At 42.8% G+C, this 21,448-nt stretch overlaps 1 protein-coding gene across 6 annotated transcripts in view; it reads left to right on the forward strand.

Moving 5' to 3' along the window:
- Positions 1-21,448, forward strand: part of KALRN (kalirin RhoGEF kinase) — a 737,253-nt gene that overhangs the window by 424,740 nt on the left and 291,065 nt on the right. For all 6 annotated transcript variants that reach the window (XM_062209080.1, XM_062209015.1, XM_062209004.1 and 3 more), the window contains exons 14-15: positions 9,469-9,664; positions 19,853-20,019. In XM_062209080.1, coding sequence (XP_062065064.1) covers positions 9,469-9,664; positions 19,853-20,019 — 363 coding nt within the window. The remainder of the gene's footprint in view (positions 1-9,468; positions 9,665-19,852; positions 20,020-21,448) is intronic.

The following is a 21,448-nucleotide window of genomic DNA, read 5'->3' on the forward strand; positions in this document are numbered from 1 at the left end:
AAGGCAGAGTGACAGGGGAGAGAGTATATAAGTATGAGAAAAAGAGAGATCTTCTATCCACTGGTTCACTCCACAAATGGCTGCAATGGCTGGTACTGGGCCAGGCTGAAGCCAGTAGCCCAGACCTTCATTGGGTCTTCCACATGGATGGCAGGGAATCAAGCGCTTGAGCCATCCTCTGCTACCTTGCAAGGCAAATTAGCAGGGAGCTGAATTGGAAGCAGAGCAGCTGGGACTCAAACCAGTACTCTGATATGGGATGCCAGCATCATAAGTGGCAGCTTAATCCACTGCACCACAAAATCAGCTCCAAGTCTCACATTTTGTTTTTTTGTTGTTGGTTCTTTCTACTGTTATTTATTTAAAAGGCAGAGTTACAAAGAGAGGAAGAGGCAGATCTTCCATCTAATCTGCTGGTTCACTCCCCAAATGGCCAGAACAGCTATGGCTGGGCCAGACCGAAGCCAGGAGACAGGAGCTTCTTCTGGGTCTCCCACATGGGTGCAGGGACCCAAGCACTTGGGCATCTTCTGCTTTCACAGGCATATTAGCAGGGAGCTGGATCAGAAGTGGAGCAGCTGGGACTTGAACTGGCACCCACATGGGATGCTGGCATTGCAAGCAGCAGCTTTACCTGCTACACACAGAGCTGGCCCCAAGGTTCACATTTTGATGAGAACACCGAGTGGGGATTCTTTATTCAGTCAGCTGCCTATGGAAGATTTTTCAGTGGGATTATACCTAGAAGATAGGCAAATCTGGTAGGCAGGATTTGGCATCCCTGAAGGATACTCTGCAACCCCTTTTGGGATAGCCACAGAGCCCAGATGCAGAGGTGAGGGGGAAGGGAGAGGTAGGAGGTGCTTGGGATTCACTATTGTGTTGAACCAAAGCCTCCATCTTTTTATGCTTTCATCGTTGTTCCGTTTCAGGAGTGGAAGTGGGTGTGGGATTCTGTTCCTCCTTTTGTTTAGAAGCCTTAAAAATATCTGAAATATTTTATCAGAGTCCTTTTTTCCTTTACCTGAAAAATCATGAGATTATAAGAAGATTATGTGTGTGATTTCCACAGTCCCCTCCAACTTCAGAAGTCCTCTGACTACTTCTGTTCATTGTCGGTCCTGCTCTGTGGTACACATTCTCAGTATATTCACCATGATTGGTCTCTAGCTAGTGTCTTGGTCTCCCTGTGGTGAAGGGACTCTAGTTGGCTGTGCTCAGCTTGCATACTCACACCGTGGATGTTTCCTGTTCAGAGTGTGGTGCTGTCTCAGGGTAGCCCAGGAGATAGGTGCCTTTTCAATTAATTCATCACCTCTGTCTGGTCTGTGTGTGCTCACTTTAAAGCCCCTGGTATTTTCAAGGTAAGTACATCCAATACATTGACTTTTTTTCTTTTATTTAAGTGACAGGTTTTTAATTTTCCCCTCAATTTTTACTTTTTTTTTTTGGCATAGTTATTCATCCTATGAAAGTAAATTTAAATTTATTACCAACCGTTCGAAATGTTGGCCAGGTCAAGGATGTATGGTGGTTCACTGGAGGTTCTCCTCTAGATGTCGCAGCCCTGAGCCTACACAGTCTTTGTCTGCTGTGAGTTGTCTTCCAGCCCAACTTCATCACTGTTTCTCCCATAGGTATGGAGTGAGATTCTGCAAAGCCTTGCCATTTTCCCTGTTTGCAAGTTGCCAGATCCTCCTACAGAATAACTATATCGAGAAAGAAAATAAGATCTATTTGAGAAAATACATGTGGATTCTTCCTGGTGATCAGTGTAACGTTTTCTAAATGTACCCAGTTCCTTTGAGAAGGAAATACAGGATAAATATAATGAAATAAACCTAATTCCCCACAAAATAATTATTTGACAATCTTCCACTAGACATTTTTCAAATTGATTTCAGAATCATTGTAATGTTTCATCTACCTTTAAAAATTCCTTTCACAATTATTTACACAGCCTTTTTATTCTAGCAAGCCATCTGTTTTCAGGAAATCAAGGATCTCTAACAGACACTTCCCAGTCATTCTATATTGGGCTGGGTCTGAGTCTGTGGGCCTGAATTCAGGTAGCATTGTCAAGGTTCAAATGCTGTGTGGTCCTCCTTTCTGGTAACTATGCAGAAGGGAGAGGTAGAGCAACAACACTATTATTTAGCTTGCAAGGAGAAAAGGACATTCCAGCACTCAAGGATTTCTAGGTATTAGAATGAATGGCAGCAAATGTGGTAGGAACTCTTCAACAAAGGGAGGCACTTGTGAAAACAGAATAGAATTCCACAAGTCTCAAATTGATGAGGTAAAGTTATAGACTGAATTCCTTCTCAGGATATCCTCCAATGCTGTTTACAAAGCCATGGTCATATCAAACACTTCAGTATTAATCATAATGATGCTGAAGAAAAGAACTTGAAATTGGCAATAAAAATGATACAGTTCCAAATTATCCAGTTGGAATATAAATTATTTAATTGAACATTGGAACTCATCAATTAAAACATCTTGCAATTTGTTCTTATATTATTTTGCCAAAAATTTGAAACTGGAGTGGATTTCTTTACTGCTCTGTCCCTTGGATTTTCCAGAAAATGCTTGCAATATCCTCAAAAGTCTTGATATAGCTGTTTAAATATTTTAACTCTTCACACAGATTATATGTTTCTGAAATGGAGGGAAATGCTATGATGCCTTTAAAATAATCTGTTTTAGAATTCACAAATCTCATCATTTTATAAATTGGTTAACAAAAAGGAATTTAACACAAGACTGGACAAGAAGGGTAAGTGACCATGGTAATTTAACTTACTTTAGTTTCATAGTAAGAGATACAGATAGATATAGATATATCATACAAATCCATATATATAAACATACAAACAAATTAGAGAAAATAGCTCTTTCCAGTGCAATGGAATAGTCTTTTCAGCTACCGTTTATTTTTCCCTCTCAGCTAGCTCTTGTAGGCCAATGGAAAGTATTTAGCATTCACTTTTCTCATTTAATAAACACAATGACATCATAACATAAAAAGGTGCTCATTGTGTAATAGGTAACCCAAGCATTTCTGCAGCATTCCATCACTATGAAGTATCATGGGTCCTTCTTCCCCATTGTTGCTAGGAATGGGATTGAACCTTAATATATGCAACATGTGTAATATTGCCTAATCTATATAGTCACCATTTGCTGAGGAGCAGGAGTGCCGTCATCAAAACTGCAAAGTTTTGGGCTACATTTCCTGGGCTTGAAACCTGTGTCACTAACTTATCATTTATCCATAAGCAGTTACTTAAGGTCTTGAAATCCGTTTTCTCATGTGAGAAATGAGGGTGAGAATAGTATTTCCCAGTTGTGAAGATTTCGTGTGTGTGTGTGTGTGTGTGTGTGACGTTTTTAAGCAAAGCTCTTGGCACTTAATTAGCACTTAATAACTTATTGCATTATAGTCACCATTATTATTATTCAGAATATACTTTTATATATAAATGTGCTTCCATGTTTTAAGCAATTAAGTACCCATCATTTTCTTTCCATTTTCTCATCTGTTACTGAGTAGTATGAGAGGACCCCTAGGGTTCATGTAGAGCCCTGCTGTGGGAACTGAGGGCATTTGGTGCTGCCATTAGGAGAACCTGCCTGTGTAGGGAGCAGGTGACACATCTCTGCTGCAGCTGTAATCCTTCTGATCACACCCAAGACCAGATTACAATGTGTCTGCTGTTCCTGACAGAGAAACCAGAGAATTCCAGATTGATCAACATTGCCCTTATAGTGAGCAATCAGATTCAATTAAAAAAAAAGTATTACTGGAGTTTAAAATTTTAGGGATGTCAGTGTGTTTTCTTATAAGGGTAAATTATGCCATACATTGATATAAGGCCACAACCACACAATTAATTTATTGATTTGTTAAAAAACATGATTAATTTAAAAAATTCATGTGGAGTGAGGAAGGATAAACTGGCACTTCTCTCTACAGTCAGCTCTCAGAGCAGTCTTGTTGATGTAATGCCAGGCTTAGGAAAATTTCACTTCAATGTTAAATGCAGCTCTGCCGCCACCAGCGTAGACCATGCCGAGACCATGCAAAAAACTAAATTCTCTGTGCTTTCATTTTCTCCTCAAGTTGATATGAGGATTAAATAAAAGAAAGTTGGTCAAATGCTTAACTCACTATTCCATAATGGATGCACAATACAAAGTAAAGTATCTTCTTTAGCCGTATCATCTTCATCACAGTCATCAACATCTAAAAATGATCTGAAGGAAAGAACAGCACAGAGAGATTTCCAACTCTGTGTTAATAAAGAACTAAGTTGTTGAGAATAGACCACAGGAAGTGGAAGAGAAAAAGGCAAGTGAGTTTTGATTCAGGAAGATAGAGAATGAAACACTTAGGGAAAGGAGTTAAAGGTATTTGTATGCATAAACACTGAGAAAGGCCCAGAGAACTGGAAGATGCCTTTCGAGAGAGCTCTGTGTGAACTGAGACCAAAGTGGCTGCTAACTCATCTCTGATGGATCGATTTTTGGCAGCCGAATACTGAATTTGGTGACTCTTATCTGGCAGGAAAAGTCTTGGGATTTTTTTTTTTTTTTTTTGAATGAGCCTTCCAATTGCCTCTTACCTTGTCTTTTTTTTTTTTAAGTTTCTCCTCTGATCTCCCTTATTTCTGTATCTAGAGTACACAATTGTTGGACTAGAAATATTGCCAATGTATCCCTCAAAGAAGTCATCATATCCTAACCCTGCAATTAATTCAGGACAGTGAGGGGCCAGAGGCCACCAGAGCCAAGAGGGAAACTGAGCAGGCCAAGAGCTGAGAGGGAGGTAATCGAGTGGAAGGAGAAAGCCTTTTGCCCCCTGGAGACATTGAATTCCACCTTTCATTCATTTGGTCCAGGCCCTAGTTTCTGGCCTGAACTAATTCTCTCTAAATACAGTTAAATAACCAAAATCATTCCCTGGTGAAAATTTTTCTTTTTTCAGCCTTGTGTCTGTGTTAGCAAACTAACCACATTCCATGTTAGGAGATGAGCCAAAGGAAAACATCTGGGCCTGGGAGTTTTCATGAAATTCTTCGTGCCAGAGGACTTGTTTTGAAGCATGGTCAGGACTTAAACATACTGAGAGAAGGGATGAGCATTTCAGGGCTATTGGACCAGGGAAGGAGGCTGGAAGGGGTAGGACTCACTCTCAAGATTGACAGTAAACTCACTGGTTCATGACAGAAGTATATGAGGTAAGCGTGGAAAGAGAGATGTGCCCATTAGCAGTAAGGTAAGCTACAGCTTTAAAAACAGATCTTTCTTAAAAAAAAATAAATAAAAAGCATCTAATATGCCAGCCTTGTACCCCAGAAGGAAGATGAGGAAGAGGAACCCCATGGAAGAATACTCTTTGAGGAAGCAGAATTCACTCAGGGAAGAGAATAAACTCCAGCAAACATTTAAAATGTGCCGGTCAGACTAAATGAAGACTCTGGGCATCAGTGCTTGGGAGGAACAGGGAGGGAAGGTCGTATAGTTCCACAAAGGCTTAAGAGTCAGGCCATTCTGTTGGGTAGCCCCTTGAAATCATCATTTTTCAATCATGATAGACTTTTGCTCTTGTCAGGTGAGGAGGGAGGAGGAAGGAAAGGAGAGGGAAGAAGAGAAAGTAGAAATGCTGGAGTAGAATCCTGGACACATTGCACATTTCGATTTAGATTCCAGTTCCCAAGACACCAGACGTCTAAGCCTCATTCTCCTAACTCACCTCAGCCCTCCTCTGCTTTCCGCACCTGAACTCTTCCCACACCTTTCCTTGCCTTGGGACCACTTTGATATCTTCCTGCAAAGAAAAAAACATTCATCATAGAGTCAGTTTCATGGAAACAAAACAAAAACTAAAATGGAAAGGAAAGGCAGACTTTTCTTTTCAAGCTTGTTTTCTGAGGTTTTTTGGTCCCCTAATTTCCCGTAGTTACTAGGAAAGGAATGAATTAGAAATTGTGGTTTGAGCCATTTTCAGTATATCACCTCATAAACAGATTATGTCTACAATATATGAAGCACTCTTACAAATCTATAATAAAAATATAATTAACCCAGGGGCAGACATTTAGCCTAGCAGTTAACATGCCATCAGGATACTCGAGTCCCAAATCAAAGTACCTGGGTTCCCTTCTTGGTTCTGGCTCCTGATTCCAGCTTCCTGATACCGCAGGCCCTGGAAGGCAGTAGCAATAGCTCAAGTTTCTGCCAACCACATGGTAGACGTGGATTGAGTTCCTCATTCCTAGTTGCATATTAGTAGGTGGGATCTCTTTCTCTCTGTGTGTCTGTCCCTAAAATAATAAATAAATATGATGAACCTAGTTTTTAAAAGGCAAAAGGCTTGAAAAGAATTATCTTACATGTACAGGGGACCAATAAACATCTGAAAATGTGTTTGACTTCATTAGTCATCAGGGCAACATGAGTCCATAATGAACTAGCATTTCATGCCCACTAGCGTAGATGAAGTTAAATAGACTGATAATGCCAAATAATGAAGATGTAGAGAAACTGGAACTTTCATACATTGCTACTGAGAATGCAAACTGTCACAATAACTTTAAAGAACTCTCTGACAGTTTCCTATAAAGTTAAATATATTTCTACCCTTTGACCCTATAATTCCATTCCTAGGTAATCACTGAAGAACAGTGATTTCTATGCTCACAGAAAGATCTGTAGAAGAATTTTCACCTCAACTTTATTCTCAATAGACAAACGCTGGGAACAATCAAAAAGTTAATCAGCAGGAGAATAGATAAACAAATTATGGTATATCTATACCATGGAATATCATTCAACTATAGCAAGGAATCAAAAGTTGATACAACATGAATGAATCTTAAATACATCATGTTGAACAAAAGAGGCCAAACATAAAAGAGTGCATACTGTATGATTTCAATCATATGGAATCCAAGAATAGGCAAAGCTATATCTATGATGTTAGAAATCAGGAAGTGGTCCCTGGAGTGGGGGTTGAGGGAGGGCAGAAATTGACTGGAAGGGACATGAATAGAGTCTCAGGGTCTCTCTCTCATACACACACACAGAGAGACAGAGACAGAGAGAGGTGATAGCTACACAGGCATATAAAATTATCAAAATTCAGAGCTTAATGCTTAAAATTTGTATATAAATTATATTTATTTTTTTAAATATAAGAAGTAAAAACAGGCCGGCGCCACGGCTCAATAGGCTAATTCTCCTGCGGCACCGGCACCCCAGGTTCTAGTCCCGGTCGGGGCACCAGATTCTGTCCCGGTTGCTCCTCTTCCAGGGCAGCTCTCTGCTATGGCCCGGGAGTGCAGTGGAGGATGGCCCAGGTCCTTGGGCCCTGCACCCCATGGGAGACCAGGAGAAGCACCTGGCTCCTGCCATCGGATCAGCACGGTGCGCCGGCCGCAGCGCGCCTACCGCAGCGGCCATTGGAGGGTGAACCAACGGAAAAGGAAGACCTTTCTCTCTCTCTCTCTCTCTCACTGTCCACTCTGCCTGTCAAAAAAAAAAAATAAATAAAGAAAAGAAACAAAAGAAAAACATTGGCTTATTAATCTTGTAAATTCTCTTATAAATTGCAAATCAATTTTCTTCTCTATTTAACCCCTCTCTAGTTAGAGAATAAAGTACTTTTCAAAAATGAGGCTATAGCAGAAACATGTTTCTGCTGCCAAGCCGTGGTTCCCAGATCTACCAAGAACTCCCCACAATGAATAGATACTGTGTCTTCCTGCTGAACTTAGTGAATCCCTGAGTTAAAAAGATATAGGGGCAAGAGGTGGGATCGCAGGGCAGTGAGGGTGGTGTTTTTACAGTTCTCCCATCTCTTCTTCAAAGAGAGCAACTACACTTTCATGTGTTTCTGTTTTGCTTGAAGAAAGGTCTTACTGTTAGACGACAAATGGAATCCTGTGACGCAGACAGCAGCCCCTGTGAAGCACTGCCTGGCGTTCCCATTCCAGCAAGCGTAGTCCCCACACAGAATGAAGAACGCCTCTCCCACTGGCCTCAGGCTGGTCTTTCATTTCCCTGTGCTCCAGTGCCCCTGCAGCAGCAGCATTTAGTAACTGGGAAGGAGATATCAAGGCTCCTGATGCTGCAGAGACAATGGAAGAACCAATTATGGGTATCAGCAAAACTTTTAAAAGATGGCCTGGAGAAAGCAAAAGTAGCCAGATACTACATGCAAGTTACATTCAACTGTGTGGTTGCCCCTTACTCTGCTCCCTAACAGAAATGAGATTCACCATAACGAAGCCTGCTGAACCAGGGGTATATGCTTAGACTGCTTGAACAGACTGCAAATGTGTAACCTGGGTGAGACTTTATTTGAAAAAGATGATGAGTACCTGTGCTATTGCCTTCACAGAGCTACTGTGGGGGAGAAGGGGATATGAGATAACAGATCTGAAAACCACATTTTAAAAGTTTTAATTTTGATTCAAGTATCAGGAGGAATGATTATCTAATTCTGTATTGCTAAGATCCTATTCTGTGGATGACCACGTAGATTGTAAAAGAGCTAAACTGGACTTAGTCTTTGTTTGCAGAGCTGAAAGTAGAGTAAGTGAAGTCATGTGAGTTAGGGGGTGGAGCAATACAACCTTAGCAAATTCACAGTAGGACAAGGTTTCCATTTATTACATGGCTCAGTCCTTATTAAAATCATTAATGTCTTTCAATTGATTAACATCTGCTTCAATTTTCAGAGGCTGCACATTTACACGTTATTTAGTTGCTATTTCCAGGCATCAGCTTTTGTAATAAAGGGAGAGGATACTGCACAATGGAACACAGGGACCATGAGGGAACCCTTGGGTTTGTTATACACCAACTCATTAACCAATTGTGTCACCTTGGGCCATTCCCCAGGCTTCTCTAGCCTTGGCTTCTGAATAGACTCTCCACTGTTTAACTTCTGAGAACCTCTTCAGCTGGGAAACATGTTTAGATCAACAGTTGTGAGAAGGTGTGCAAAGTCTTTGCAGTCAGTGGAAGAACTGAACTACATCTGAAACTTTGCTCCTTGCCAGCAAGGTGAACTTTGGACAGATCACTTCATCCATCTGAGAGGAAGTCAACAAGATGGACCTGGAGCTCTCTGGCTGCCTGCCTCATTGGGTCATGGGGCCTTTGAATGAGATGGTGTATACAAATCATTAGAAACCACCATTTATAATACATGTATTAGCTACTATTCCTTTGCTGTTGCTATAGACATCAAAACATGCAGAGAATATTTTAAAGTCACCTATCTATGATTGTGTGACAGTGCTGCTTAAATATATTCTAAGGGTCAAAGAGATTTTACACCTCTCTTCAAAAGGGTGGATTAGTTATTAAGACATGGAGTGAGCTTCAACTTAGCACAGCCTAGAAGTCTCTCATGAACCCAGTGAGCCTGAACAAATGATGGTGGTTCCCACACAGGTGACTGCAGAGCTAGATGCCTGGAATGAGGACCTGCTCCGGCAGATGAATGACTTCAACACGGAGGATCTGACCCTGGCAGAACAGCGGCTACAGCGGCACACAGAGCGGAAACTGGCCATGAACAACATGACCTTTGAGGTCATCCAGCAGGGCCAGGATCTACACCAGTACATCATGGAGGTCCAGGCATCAGGTAGGCACTCTATCATTCTTCTGGGAGGGGAGATGATATAAGCAAGAATACAAGTTTGCCTCTTAGGATCATGTCCATGCTATTTTTCATTTTATTCCTACAAAGAACAGAAAAAATTTACCCCTGTGTAAGAATGAAATTGAAACCATGAGAGCTGAAGAAGCTTGTCCAGGATTATCCCATTAGGCTGTAGTAAAGATAGGAATAGGGCCAGGGTCACCCAGCACGACAGAGAGAATGGGGGAACCAGTGACTGAAATCAGCAAAATTTTTTTTTTAAAGTAGCTCAAAAAAATCACAGGCAGCCAGACACACATGCAAATTGTATTTAGGTGCATAGTTGCCTCCTAGTCTACTCCCTGCTCCATCCCTGAAGGGAGTCTCCTGCCCTGCCCTCCACTACCAGATGGCTTTCTTGTCTCCATGCTTTGGAGTCCTCAATTTTTATCATTGGTTTGTGGATGAAGGTAAGTACTGCTGATAAAAAATTTATGGCAGCATCATATAATTTTATACCTTCTCAGAGAAACATGGTTGTTACCCAGATTTAACTTCTTTTCCTGCTCAAGATTTACTCAAAATTTATCTAACAAGTGCATGATCCCTTATGTTCTGCCTGCTACTCTCCAAGATGACCTTTGAGGTTAGAACTAGAGAGAACCTTTAGTGATCCCCAAGTACAGCTAGGACATAAAAAAAGAAGCCATGCACCTCATCGCGTATTGGTGGCATGCTGAAACCGAGGTCTTCCACTATCCACCCACCGTGTTGCCCTCCCTCCCAGAGCCTTGTGGCTCAAGCTCCTCGTTCTCCAGTATGAAGTGGACAGTTGAGATCATCAAGTCTTAAAAACATAGTTGGGGTGGGGTGGGGTGGGCTTTTGGCACTTAGTTAAGTCACCACTTGGGATGCCTGCATCCCCTATCAGAGTGCCTGGTTCAAAACTTTTCTACTATTTTCCTGATTCCAACTTCCTGCTAAAACACCTGGGAATGGCAGCAGGGCAACAGGTGTTGGCTCAATACTTGGATCCCTGCCACCCACATGGGAACCCTGGATTGAGTTCTGGGCTCCTGGCTTTCACCTGGCCCAACTCTGGCTGTTGTAGGGTATTGGGGGAGTGAATCATCAAATGAAAGATCTATGTCTCTCTCCCCTACTCCCTCTCCCTCTCTGCCTGTCAAATTAAAATTAAAATAGATACATAAAATTAAAAAAAAAAACCCACACAGTTGGGCCATGTCCCTGCTTACTGTTAAGAATATTAAGTCATGAGATTTTCAGGGGACCTTGGCAGAGTTACTGGACTTTAGGATACTTGTGTTTTATTTTGCTGTGTAGTTTTTAGTAACCCAAAAAGCTAAATATTTTACCAGCATTCAAAAGAATTTCACTTTGAACCAAAGGAGAGAAAAAAACAGAAAATTCTGTTCACTTTTGTCTGCATGGTGTTTCCTTGAGTTTTCATTTGTGTTATAAGAGATTACAGCTGTCTATAAGATCTGGGCCCAGAAGATCTGGGCCAGGAAGGGCCACTCACCTTTTAGCTTGGGGATTTCTTTTAAATGCATTGCCCAGGCCTCATGCCCAGATATTCTGATTTAACTCTCTCTGAGTGAGACTTGGACATCAGCAAAAAGCTCCTTCAGTGATTCACCTGTGCAGCCAGGCTGTGAACCAATGATTTTCATGACAAATCAAAAACAGCTACTGTTTGTAGATTGACCTAGGACACTGGCTCTCAAGGCGTGGTCTCCAGTTCAGCAGTGTCAGTAGAACATGAGAACATGTTTGAAAATGCAAGTTCAAAGGGCATCTCTAAAACCCATCACATCAAAATATCTTTGGATAGGGCCCGAAATTCTCTGCTTCCACAATCCCTCCAGGTGGTTCTGCTGCACCAGACCTTGCTACTCAGGATAAGCCCTGGACAAGTAGCACTGCCTGGCAGCTGCATTGCCCTGCAGCTGGTTGAAAGTGTGGACTCACAGGCTTTATCCAAGACTTGTGATTCTGAGTCTGTATGTTGACAAAACTTCCAGGTAAACCATGTGTAATGTAAAATTTAAGAAGCAGTATTCTAGGACACAGATTGTACTTTTTGGGGACTTATTAGGAAAGGTGGAAGCAGTGGTATGCCCTCCCTGGGATTGAGAATCTTGTCTGGACTCAGGGCCTCACCCTCTGGCTTGCCCTTGTGATGCACACTATCGCTGTCTGGGGAAGACTGCACCCCTTGAGAAAATGCTTAGTAGACACAGTGCTGAGGACAGATTCTGGGCAGAGAGCTATGCAACAAGGTTCACCTTTCACCCCTCAGAATGTATGTAGCAGGACAAAGCTTTGTCTGCTTGCAGAGCTGCACCAGGGTGCAGACACAACCTTGGCAAGCCAACCTCTATCTCCAAGAGCCAAGTATCCATGGTAACAGAAAGATTGCTGGGAGCTGGCAGTCTCCAAGGACTGCTTGTGACAGGGGTTGGCTGTGCTTGGTGTCCACCTTAACCATGAGGGCTGAGTGGGTGAAAATACCTCAGGCAAATTGTCTGCCCATCCCCACAGTTTCCTGTCCTAGAAATGAGCTTCTTTAAATGTGGCTTGATAGGCTCCTCCACCCTCCTTGCTGATACTAGCTGTTCCTCTCCACCTGCCACAGCTACTTTTCAATCTGGCTTGCCCCATGAGGCTTCAAAGGGGATGAATCCAGGGATTTCAGGACACTCACTCCCTGTCAATGTCTGCCTGCTCCTGCAAAGATGACATCTACCTCACCTCTGGGCTTGCAGTGGGTGCGGGTGGGGATTAGAGTAACAACAGAGCATGGCGGGGGTGAAGTTAGAGTGGGGGTGAAACAAAGCTGAGCCTAACTCCCCAACCATGACCTAGAAATGAGGACTTCAGAGACATAGAACTGAGGCAATAAGTGGCTCAGGCATTTACAGTGTTTGTCTAATGAACTACATTTGGATTAAAGGTAACATAAACTGTTGTCCTAGAAAAAGGACAGTTAACAAGATAAGACTTTGTTTTTAGACCACCATGGTAAATTAATTAATGATTTATATTTTGATTTGTAAATTTACAGTAAATGCAACTTGGGATGTTGCAAACACTTCTTTTTTAAGATTTATTTACTTATAAGTCATAATTACAGATAAAGAGAGAAAGAGAGAGAGAGAGAGAATTTTGATTGATCTTCCATCTGCTGGTCCACTCTCCAAATGGCTGCAATAGCTATGGCTAGGCAAGGTTGAAACTGGGACCCAGGAGCCTCCTCCAGGTCTCCCATGTGGGTGCAGGGGCCCAAACACTGGGGCTATCATTTGCTGCTTTCCCAGGTGCATTATCAGGAAGCTGGATCATAAGTGGAGCAGCTGGGACTCGAACCAGAGCCCAGTTGGCATGCTGGCACCGCAGACAGTGGCTTAACCCACTGCACCACATTGCTGGCCCCAGTGAACACTTACTTTCAAGTGTGAGGTTTGTAACATTGAGCCAGGTTCTATGAATCCTTCTGATGTACCAACAGTTCCAACCAAAGCAAAACACTTGATTAAGTCAATATCAATAGAGATGAAGGCAAATAGAAATTATTAATTTATTATTAAATTTATTATTTAATTTATTATTAATTTATTCATGTTTTTTCCTCGCTGTAGCTTTATCTGTTTCAGCCTCAGGTTGGGAGGTGGTAGGTTTTGCTGGGAAGAACCAAGTTTGGGAAAATGTGCTAGATGAATTCAAGAGCCTCTTCCACTCCCGGTGAGCAGTCTGGAAGTCCCTTTCCTTTCTTGTTAGACCTCAGTCTCTTCTGTCCAGTGCAGCAGATGGGCCTTCCAGTTTCCACCTGTATGATTCAGCCAACCTCCCCCCCATTCATTATGCCACAGGTTTTCCTTCTCTCTGATGAGACTGACCACATGTTTGTATCCTCCTTAGGAATAAGACAAATGTTGCATGTCCTGTAGATATATTGCCTTTGTGGTTTAATCAAAGCATCAAGTTCTCTCTTTTTGTAAGATTTTTAAATCTTAGAAAATCTTTGGACTCTATGGCAATGATGCTTAAAATTTACTGTGCCTGAGAAGAACCCAGCTCCAGCATTTGCAAATACTGTAAATAAATTGTTAAATAATGTTTTGTGGGGATCACTCTTCTCCCTGAGCAGAGGTTAAGAGCACAGGCATGAGAGGAAATCCTGAGTTGAAATCTCAGCCACAGCTTTCATTAGTGGAATGTCTTTGGGCATGGTACTCAATCCCAGGAAGCCTTCCCTTCCCCTGAAAACTGGTGATCACCAGAGCACCTGCCACCTGGCGTCTCTGTGAGGGGGTTGTGGGATAATACAAGAGCATGCATACGGTTCAGTAAGACCCAACTACTGTCCTTACAGCCAGGCTGTAGTCCACGCTGGGGCCTCTGAGTTATTGCCATTCCTGTAGCTTTTCCAGTGGCTCCAGAGCAGGACCTTTCTTTCTCTTGACCTTCCCAGCATCCAGCAGAGTGGTTAGATCTTGCGCACAGCAAACTCTCAATAACAACATTTGCTGAATTAATCGCGGGTGAACCTCAGTGTAGGTGGAAGGGTGAAACAGATGTAGGTAAAAATAATGGACCACAAGTATCTTATTTGTATTGTAAAAGGAGAGGCCTATATTTTTTTGAAATGGATGCTACTCTGAGGGTAATAGGGATGTGGATGTGGTGGGGGCTGAGTGCAGGAGAAGAGAACTTTGATGTGAAACAATGGTTCTCAGCCTGGCTGTGGATTTAGAATCACCTAGTAGACTTCTTTTAAAAAGTAGTGTCTGGGCCCCACCCCTCAGGGAGTCTTAACAAGTGGTCTAGGGCAGGCCCAGATATTTTTAAACTCCCAAGTGATTCTGTGGTACAGCCAGGGTTGAGAACACTGCTCTAAAAACCTGATTAAAGGACTTTGTAATCTCTGACTTGGGTGTTATATACAGAGGGAATGACACAGAAAGAGTAAGGAGAAGAGGAGAAAAGAGAAAAGATGTTCTTTATGAGGCAGACACAGATATTTCAACACACTGAAAACTAAAAGCCATGGTTACAGGATGGGCCACGTGGCCAGGAATATAAATTCTGACCCATGAACTATAGCCATGTCTCTCCCGGAAATTATCTCAAATTTCCCAGTCGTGGAGTCTGCCCAGGATGTAGTGGTTTTTTTTTCCCCAGAAACCTTTTAGTTAAGCAATACAGACTTCATACATTTCACAATTACAACTTTAGGAGCATGGTGATTCTTTTTTAAAGTTCTCCAATTGACATGAGCCAGGGTTGAGAGCACTGGTCTAATAGCATTCAAACCACCATAGTTTTTTTTTTTTTTTTTTAAGATTTATTTATTTGAAATTCAGAATTACAGAGAGAGAAAAAGAGAGCTCTTCCATCTGGTGGGTCATTCCCCAAATGGCTGCAATAGCCAAGGCTGGGCCAGGCCTAAGTCAGAAGCCAATAGCTCCATCTGAGGTCTCCCACATCAGGACAGAGGTCCAAGGACTTGGGATGTTCTCTGCTGCTTTCCAAGGCACATTAGCAAGGACTGGATTGAAAGTAGAGCAGACAGGACTCCAACCAGAGCCCATATAGGATGCTGGCAACATAGACAGTGGCTTGTCCTACCATGCCACAGTGCCAGACCTGTCAAACTACCATAGTTTCTAATGATAAACCCTGAACAAGTACACAAACACCTGTCAGAATGAGTTTAGATTTACATTTTGTACAAGCCACTCAGTAGTCCCATCAGTAATCAACAGTGCATTTGCTATGCTTTCCTAAAGGAAAATGAAAAAATGGAAAATGGGTATTTTGAATCTACTAGATACCAGGCACTGTATATGTGTATCTCAGTTCTCAGAGGATTCCTAAGAAATTGTGATTCCCATTTTACAAACAAGGAAATCGAGGCTCAGAGAGGGTAAGGAGCCAAGTCTCACTGTTAATAGGTAGCACATCCTGTATTCAGACCTAAGCCTGGACTTCTCCAAAGTTCTCTGTACTTTCCATCATAGTATGAAACCTCAACTCTCCCCTAAAGACACATGTATGTTCTTGGATCAGGTATTTGTTGGGTGATGTGAATCAAGCACAGTGCTAGGGCCAGAAGAGGCACAGATGAATACGACAGACATGGCCCTGGCATCAGGGAGTCTGTGTCCCTGTGAGAACAGGGACAAATGAATAAGGAACCAACCTCAGTAGAAGCCTACTGATACCCTGATGGAGGGTGGCATGAAAGGCATTGTGGGAACACATCAAAACAAAATACTCAGGGCTGATATTACAGTGCCACAGTTAAGCTCTGCTGTCCCAACTCAGAGTGCAGTTTGAGTCAAGGATGTTCTTCTAGTCCAGCTGCCTGCTGATGCGCCTCGTGGAGGCAGTACATGGTGACACAAGTACTTGAGCCCCTGCCATGATATGGCAGACCAGGATGAATTCCTGGCTCCTGGCTTTGGCTTAGCCCAGACCTAGCTGTTGCAGCCATTTTGGGAGTGAACCAGTGGCTGGAAGATCTCTGTGTGCCACTCTGCCTTTCAAATAAATAATTAAAAAAAAATTTAAAAACCTTAGTACAATTCTTTTTAAAGAGACTGACCAGGATGGTCTAGTGGTTAAGATGCCAGTGAGGATAGTGGCATCCCACATCAGAGTGCGTGGGTTTGATGCTCGGCTCTGGCTCCTGACTCCAGCTTCCTGCTAATAAAGACTATGGGAGGCAGCAGTGATGGCACAATTGAGCTCCCAGCTCCAGGCTCTGGCACTGGCCCAGTGTGTTGCATGTATCTGGAAAGTGAACCAGCAGATGGGAGCTCTCTTTCTGCTACTCTGTGCCACCCTCCACCTCTCTCTCTCTCTCTCTCTCTCCTCCCTCCCACCCTCCCTCTAAAAATATTTTTTTAAAAATCATGCCTCTTATAAACTATAAAATGAAAACATAACAAACACATAAATAAAAATAAAGACTGACAAACTATTTCATTGTACATATGTTCCAGTACCTGATGGAAAGAAGAAACATGTCTTTTTGCATTTGTGAGAGCTGCTAGGAAAAACAGGGGCTTTTGATTAGATTGAGAGCAGTAAGTTCAACAGACGTAAGCTCTACTTGCTGTGGATTGGTGGGTGCCTCCTAAGTGATGAGTTTAACAGACATCAGTATGTTTGGGAGGTGGAAGAGAGAGGGTTAATATTTATTAGGTCCATCTAGAGTAAGTCTTGTGTTGTTGAAGAGTGGCAGGAGCAGTGGGCATCATCTTCATCATTTTACTCCTTGTGTTCATCTCACATAAAATAATACCACGTGATAGATGAACATGCAGGGGCTGGGTCTCAGGGAAGCAGAGAACCTGTCCTGGAAGAAGTTCTAACCCGGTGGCAGGCCTCTTTAATGAGTTACCATGCTTAGAGAGCCCATTTGCATGCAGGTGGCAGGGGTGAGCCGAGAGCTTCACAGAGAAAGATACTTTGCCCAGGCCTGGCATACTAAACACCGGACACACACACAGAATGGAAACGAGCTGGAATAAATCTGCATTGTGACTGCAAGTGAGGAAGAGCTTCTACTCCTGTAGCTAGACCTTAAACTTCATTTCCAGAAAGTAAACATGGGGGTCAGGAGTCATCCCACCTTTCCTAGCACTGCAGTGGTAGAATTTTTTCTTTCTTGTTTTTTATTTCAGTGAAGGAGAAGGTCTACCTCATCCTTTTGGTGACTGAAAATAGTAACTTGAGGGAGTTGGCTGGCAAAAGCACAATCAGTTCTTTTCTGTCTCCTGCAGATATTTCAGGATCTGGGACTTGGAATTATGAAATGACAGAAAAAAATAAACATGAAAAGCTGCTGAAATTATTACCATGTAGCACCAGAGGGGGGAAAAAAAAAACTTCTTCCCACTCTCCCATATTGTCCTTATATAAAACACTATTTTTGCCTCCAGAAATGAATCTCCCTTGGTGTGTACAGACTTTCCTTACACTCCTCCAACTGTGCTGCAGGTGTATTTGTGGCAGCAGTGATGAATTTCTGATTGTGTGAGTCAGCAGGATGGGGAAATCTCCAAAAGGAGGCTTATTTTTTTAGGTGCCTATATATTCAGATTGGTGGGTTGCTCTGCGTTTGATCCCCATGGAAGTACACTTCCCTTTGGTGACTTGACTGCTGGTCTTTTGAGCCTGAACTCTCATGCTCTTTGGCTCTCTATTCTTCAGCCTCTCAGACCAGGTGCTCAGCATCAGGCCCACAGCTACATTGGGTCATAGATTATAGGATGAGAAAGCAGGAAAAGGATTTGGACAGAACAAAGAAGATACAGAGCCAGATGGAGTCAGGGATCAGAATAAGCAAGTAATCCAAAGTTAGGATTTTCCCAAGGCTTAGAATCTGAGCAAACAAGTAGACTATCAGAATTGTTTTAGGCCAGCGCCGTGGCTGAATAGGCTAATCCTCCGCCTTGCGGCGCCGGCACACCAGGTTCTAGTCCTGGTCGGGGCGCCGGGTTCAGTCCTGGTTGCCCCTCTTCCAGGCCAGCTCTCTGCTGTGGCCTGAGAGTGCAGTGGAGGATGGCCCAAGTGCTTGGGCCCTGCACCCGTGTGGGAGACCAGGAGAAGCACCTGGCTCCTGACTTTGGATCAGCACGGTGAGCCAGCCACAGCACACCAGCCGCGGCAGCCATTGGAAGGTGAACCAACGGCAAAGGAAGACCTTTCTCTCTGTCTCTCTCTCTCACTGTCTACTCTGCCTGTCAAAAAAAAAAAAAGAATTGTTTTAGGTAAGAGTTAGGAACCCGGAAAATCATGTGACTATAATAATCTATATTTATTGTTTGCATGTGTCGTGTGTGTGTGCGTGCGTGCGTGTGTGTGTGTGTGTGAGAGAGAGAGAGATGCTTCACGTGCATTATCTCATTGAATCCTACCAACAAATTTAGGAGGTAGGTAACTTATGAAGTAGGTAGATATGTAAAATCCTATTTATATACAAGGAAAATGAAGCTTTTGAGAGCTTAGGTAACTTGTGCAAGATCAAGATTCTAACCCAGGACTGATTCCAAAGCTAGTATACTTTTCATGTAGTCTTCAAGAACTAAGTAAGACATCAAATTCAAGTCACAAGCAGACAAAAGAACTTCGATAACTAGAGAGTCCCTTTGCTCCATCTCAGAGATGATTACACTTCCTAAGGCAGAAATCCACTAGAGGAGGTTCTGCTTGGGGCCCGCTGGTGGTAGGGTATAACTAGGAGCATGTGTGTGATGGGGAGGAAAGTTTGTGCACACCTGTGCTCATGTACTGGGAGAGGCATACAGAAAAGTAAGACAGGAGGTTGACATGGAATGGAGCCACAGCTTCCGACAGGCAGATAGTGACTCCAAACAAGTCAGGCAGTTGGCAGTTTATTAATGTTGGGTGGTTTTTCCATAAATATTGATAACACTTGTCAGTGACTGACTGGGGTTGCTAATTGCTCTGAATCAATAGAAGAAAAATGAGTTCACTTTCCTCGTGTGTTCACAACTTCAATGTAATGGCTTTTCCAAATGGGTAACATTCAGTCTCCCTGTGGCACTGTGGCTGTAGTTGATTATGTGTGTTTGAGAGCTAGCAGGTATTTCTAAGAACTGCTTTATTAGTAGTTGGCTAATAAAATCATCACTACCCAGCTGCTCTCATCAGAGTGGACTTACCACCTAGTGATAAATTATGTCTGACATGGTAAAAAGAGAATGTGCCTTTGGCAGCAGTTTCTGAAGCAAGGTCTTTTGGAGTTGGCATTGCATTTTCCAATGTGATCCAGAGGCTTGCTCATGGATCCAGGTGTAAGCACATCCCTCAGCAAGGCCTGCTGGCCGCTGTCTTGTCTAAGGATGGACTTCCAGAGAAACACGTCTCGAACTCCCATTGATAATGAGGAGCTGACCATCTGTTGCAAAGCAGTTCCCAGGCAAACGGTCATCCATTTCTCCTACAGAGATGGCGTGGTTTGAGTATCGTAAACAAGGGCTATGAAGATTGTCTAGTTTCATGGAGGGACAGGTAGAGGTTGGAAGGGGATTGACCATAGCTATTTCCAAACTCCAATTTTCCTATGCTTATTGAAGGAAATGTAGTATTCACAGTAACACTTGGTTTTTAATTGTTTACTTTTTTGAAAATCAGGAATTGAGTTAATCTGTGAAAAAGACATTGATCTGGCAGCCCAGGTGCAAGAACTACTGGAGTTTCTCCATGAGAAGCAACATGAATTGGAGCTCAACGCCGAGCAGACCCATAAGCGGCTAGAACAGTGCCTCCAACTACGGCACCTCCAGGCCGAGGTCAAACAGGTGAGCCTGGCCCTTCAGTGCAGCCTGTGCTTCCTGGCTAGTTGAGCCTGGCCTGAGGCCTGCACTTGGTAGAGAAGTAAAGCATACAGAGCCACTGGTGTATCCCTTAAGTATCTGGAAGTTAGGAAATCGGTAAGTTAAGACCACCTATATTAACTTCTGAAAGTTTGGCTGCCGGTAACAAATAGACCCAACAGTGCAAAGGTTCAAACTATAAATGCACTCTCTCACACAGCCATCTAGGAGATACTAGCTTTCTCAAGTTGTCCTCAGTCACTGAATCTATTCTCTTCCTTTCTGTCACATAGACCATGTGAAATACAAATTTATCAACAAGGATATTCAGGCTTTAGAGCAAGGTTGATCCATTAGGGTGCAGATGTGCTACTACGGTATCTGACACATAGTCGTGGACAGTGAGCGGCAGCAATCACCATCATTATTTCTAGTGTGTGTGTGATTCTTAGAAGAACATTACCATTCTCAAGTCAATGTCAAAAAGAAAAAAGTCTTATCTGCGGGAAGCATTATATTGAGCGTTTTACCCAAAAGCACACCCAGATCTCCAGGAACCTCTAGGAACACACAATGACTGGTGACACAGTATAAAATATTACATTCTTATATTATGAAGAGATTAATTTGGTAATTATTGTAGGCATAATGAATAGGGATCTCTTGTTTGGACAAAGTCAGATTGAAGTAGAAGTATTAATAATAGTTCCACTGCCATGTGCCGTTTGTATATCAATCAGTCCTCACAATCACCTGAAGCAGATATTATTCCTGTTTTACAGATGAGGGCACTGAAGCTTAGTGAGGCTACCAGACAATGGTCACATTGGTGGACAATCACTGCCACCCTCCACTCGGCCTGGAGGGCTCCCCAGCAGGGCAGGCGCCCTGTCATTTCCATAGTTGCTCCTTTCTGCTCCACGTTCTCCAAAACAATCCCTACCCCCCTGCTTCTCCTAGGCAGGGCTCTGCCCAAATTCTGGTAATGTGAGAAACATGTTCCTCTTTTAAACACTTTGTTCTTGTGTATAAGTGGCTGCTGGAGCTTTTTAGATTTAAGGGACGAAAGCATCATATTTTATTTAACTATTGCTAGGAGCCTTATATTCAGGGTATTCTCCGCTAGTGCCTGGGTCATAGTTATTATATTGTTACTTGTTAGAATGGGCAAAATTATCTTCTCTATTTCCCTTTTCTTTCAATTGGTGTTCAACCAGCACCCATATTCAGCTGCTATGCAGATGAAGTCCCTGAGCCCCATGCAAGGCCAGATCACAATGCTGTCATCAGGTTGTTTTCTGCTTAATTACACTGGGATCACACTTGAATCTCTAGACACATTGTGGACAAGGATGTGGTAGAAATCCTAGCAGGCTGAGAGCAGTAATGAATATACAAATTTTGTGACTTTCAG

This window comes from Lepus europaeus, chromosome 2 (assembly GCF_033115175.1).
Source record: "Lepus europaeus isolate LE1 chromosome 2, mLepTim1.pri, whole genome shotgun sequence".
Classification (NCBI taxonomy): domain Eukaryota; kingdom Metazoa; phylum Chordata; class Mammalia; order Lagomorpha; family Leporidae; genus Lepus; species Lepus europaeus.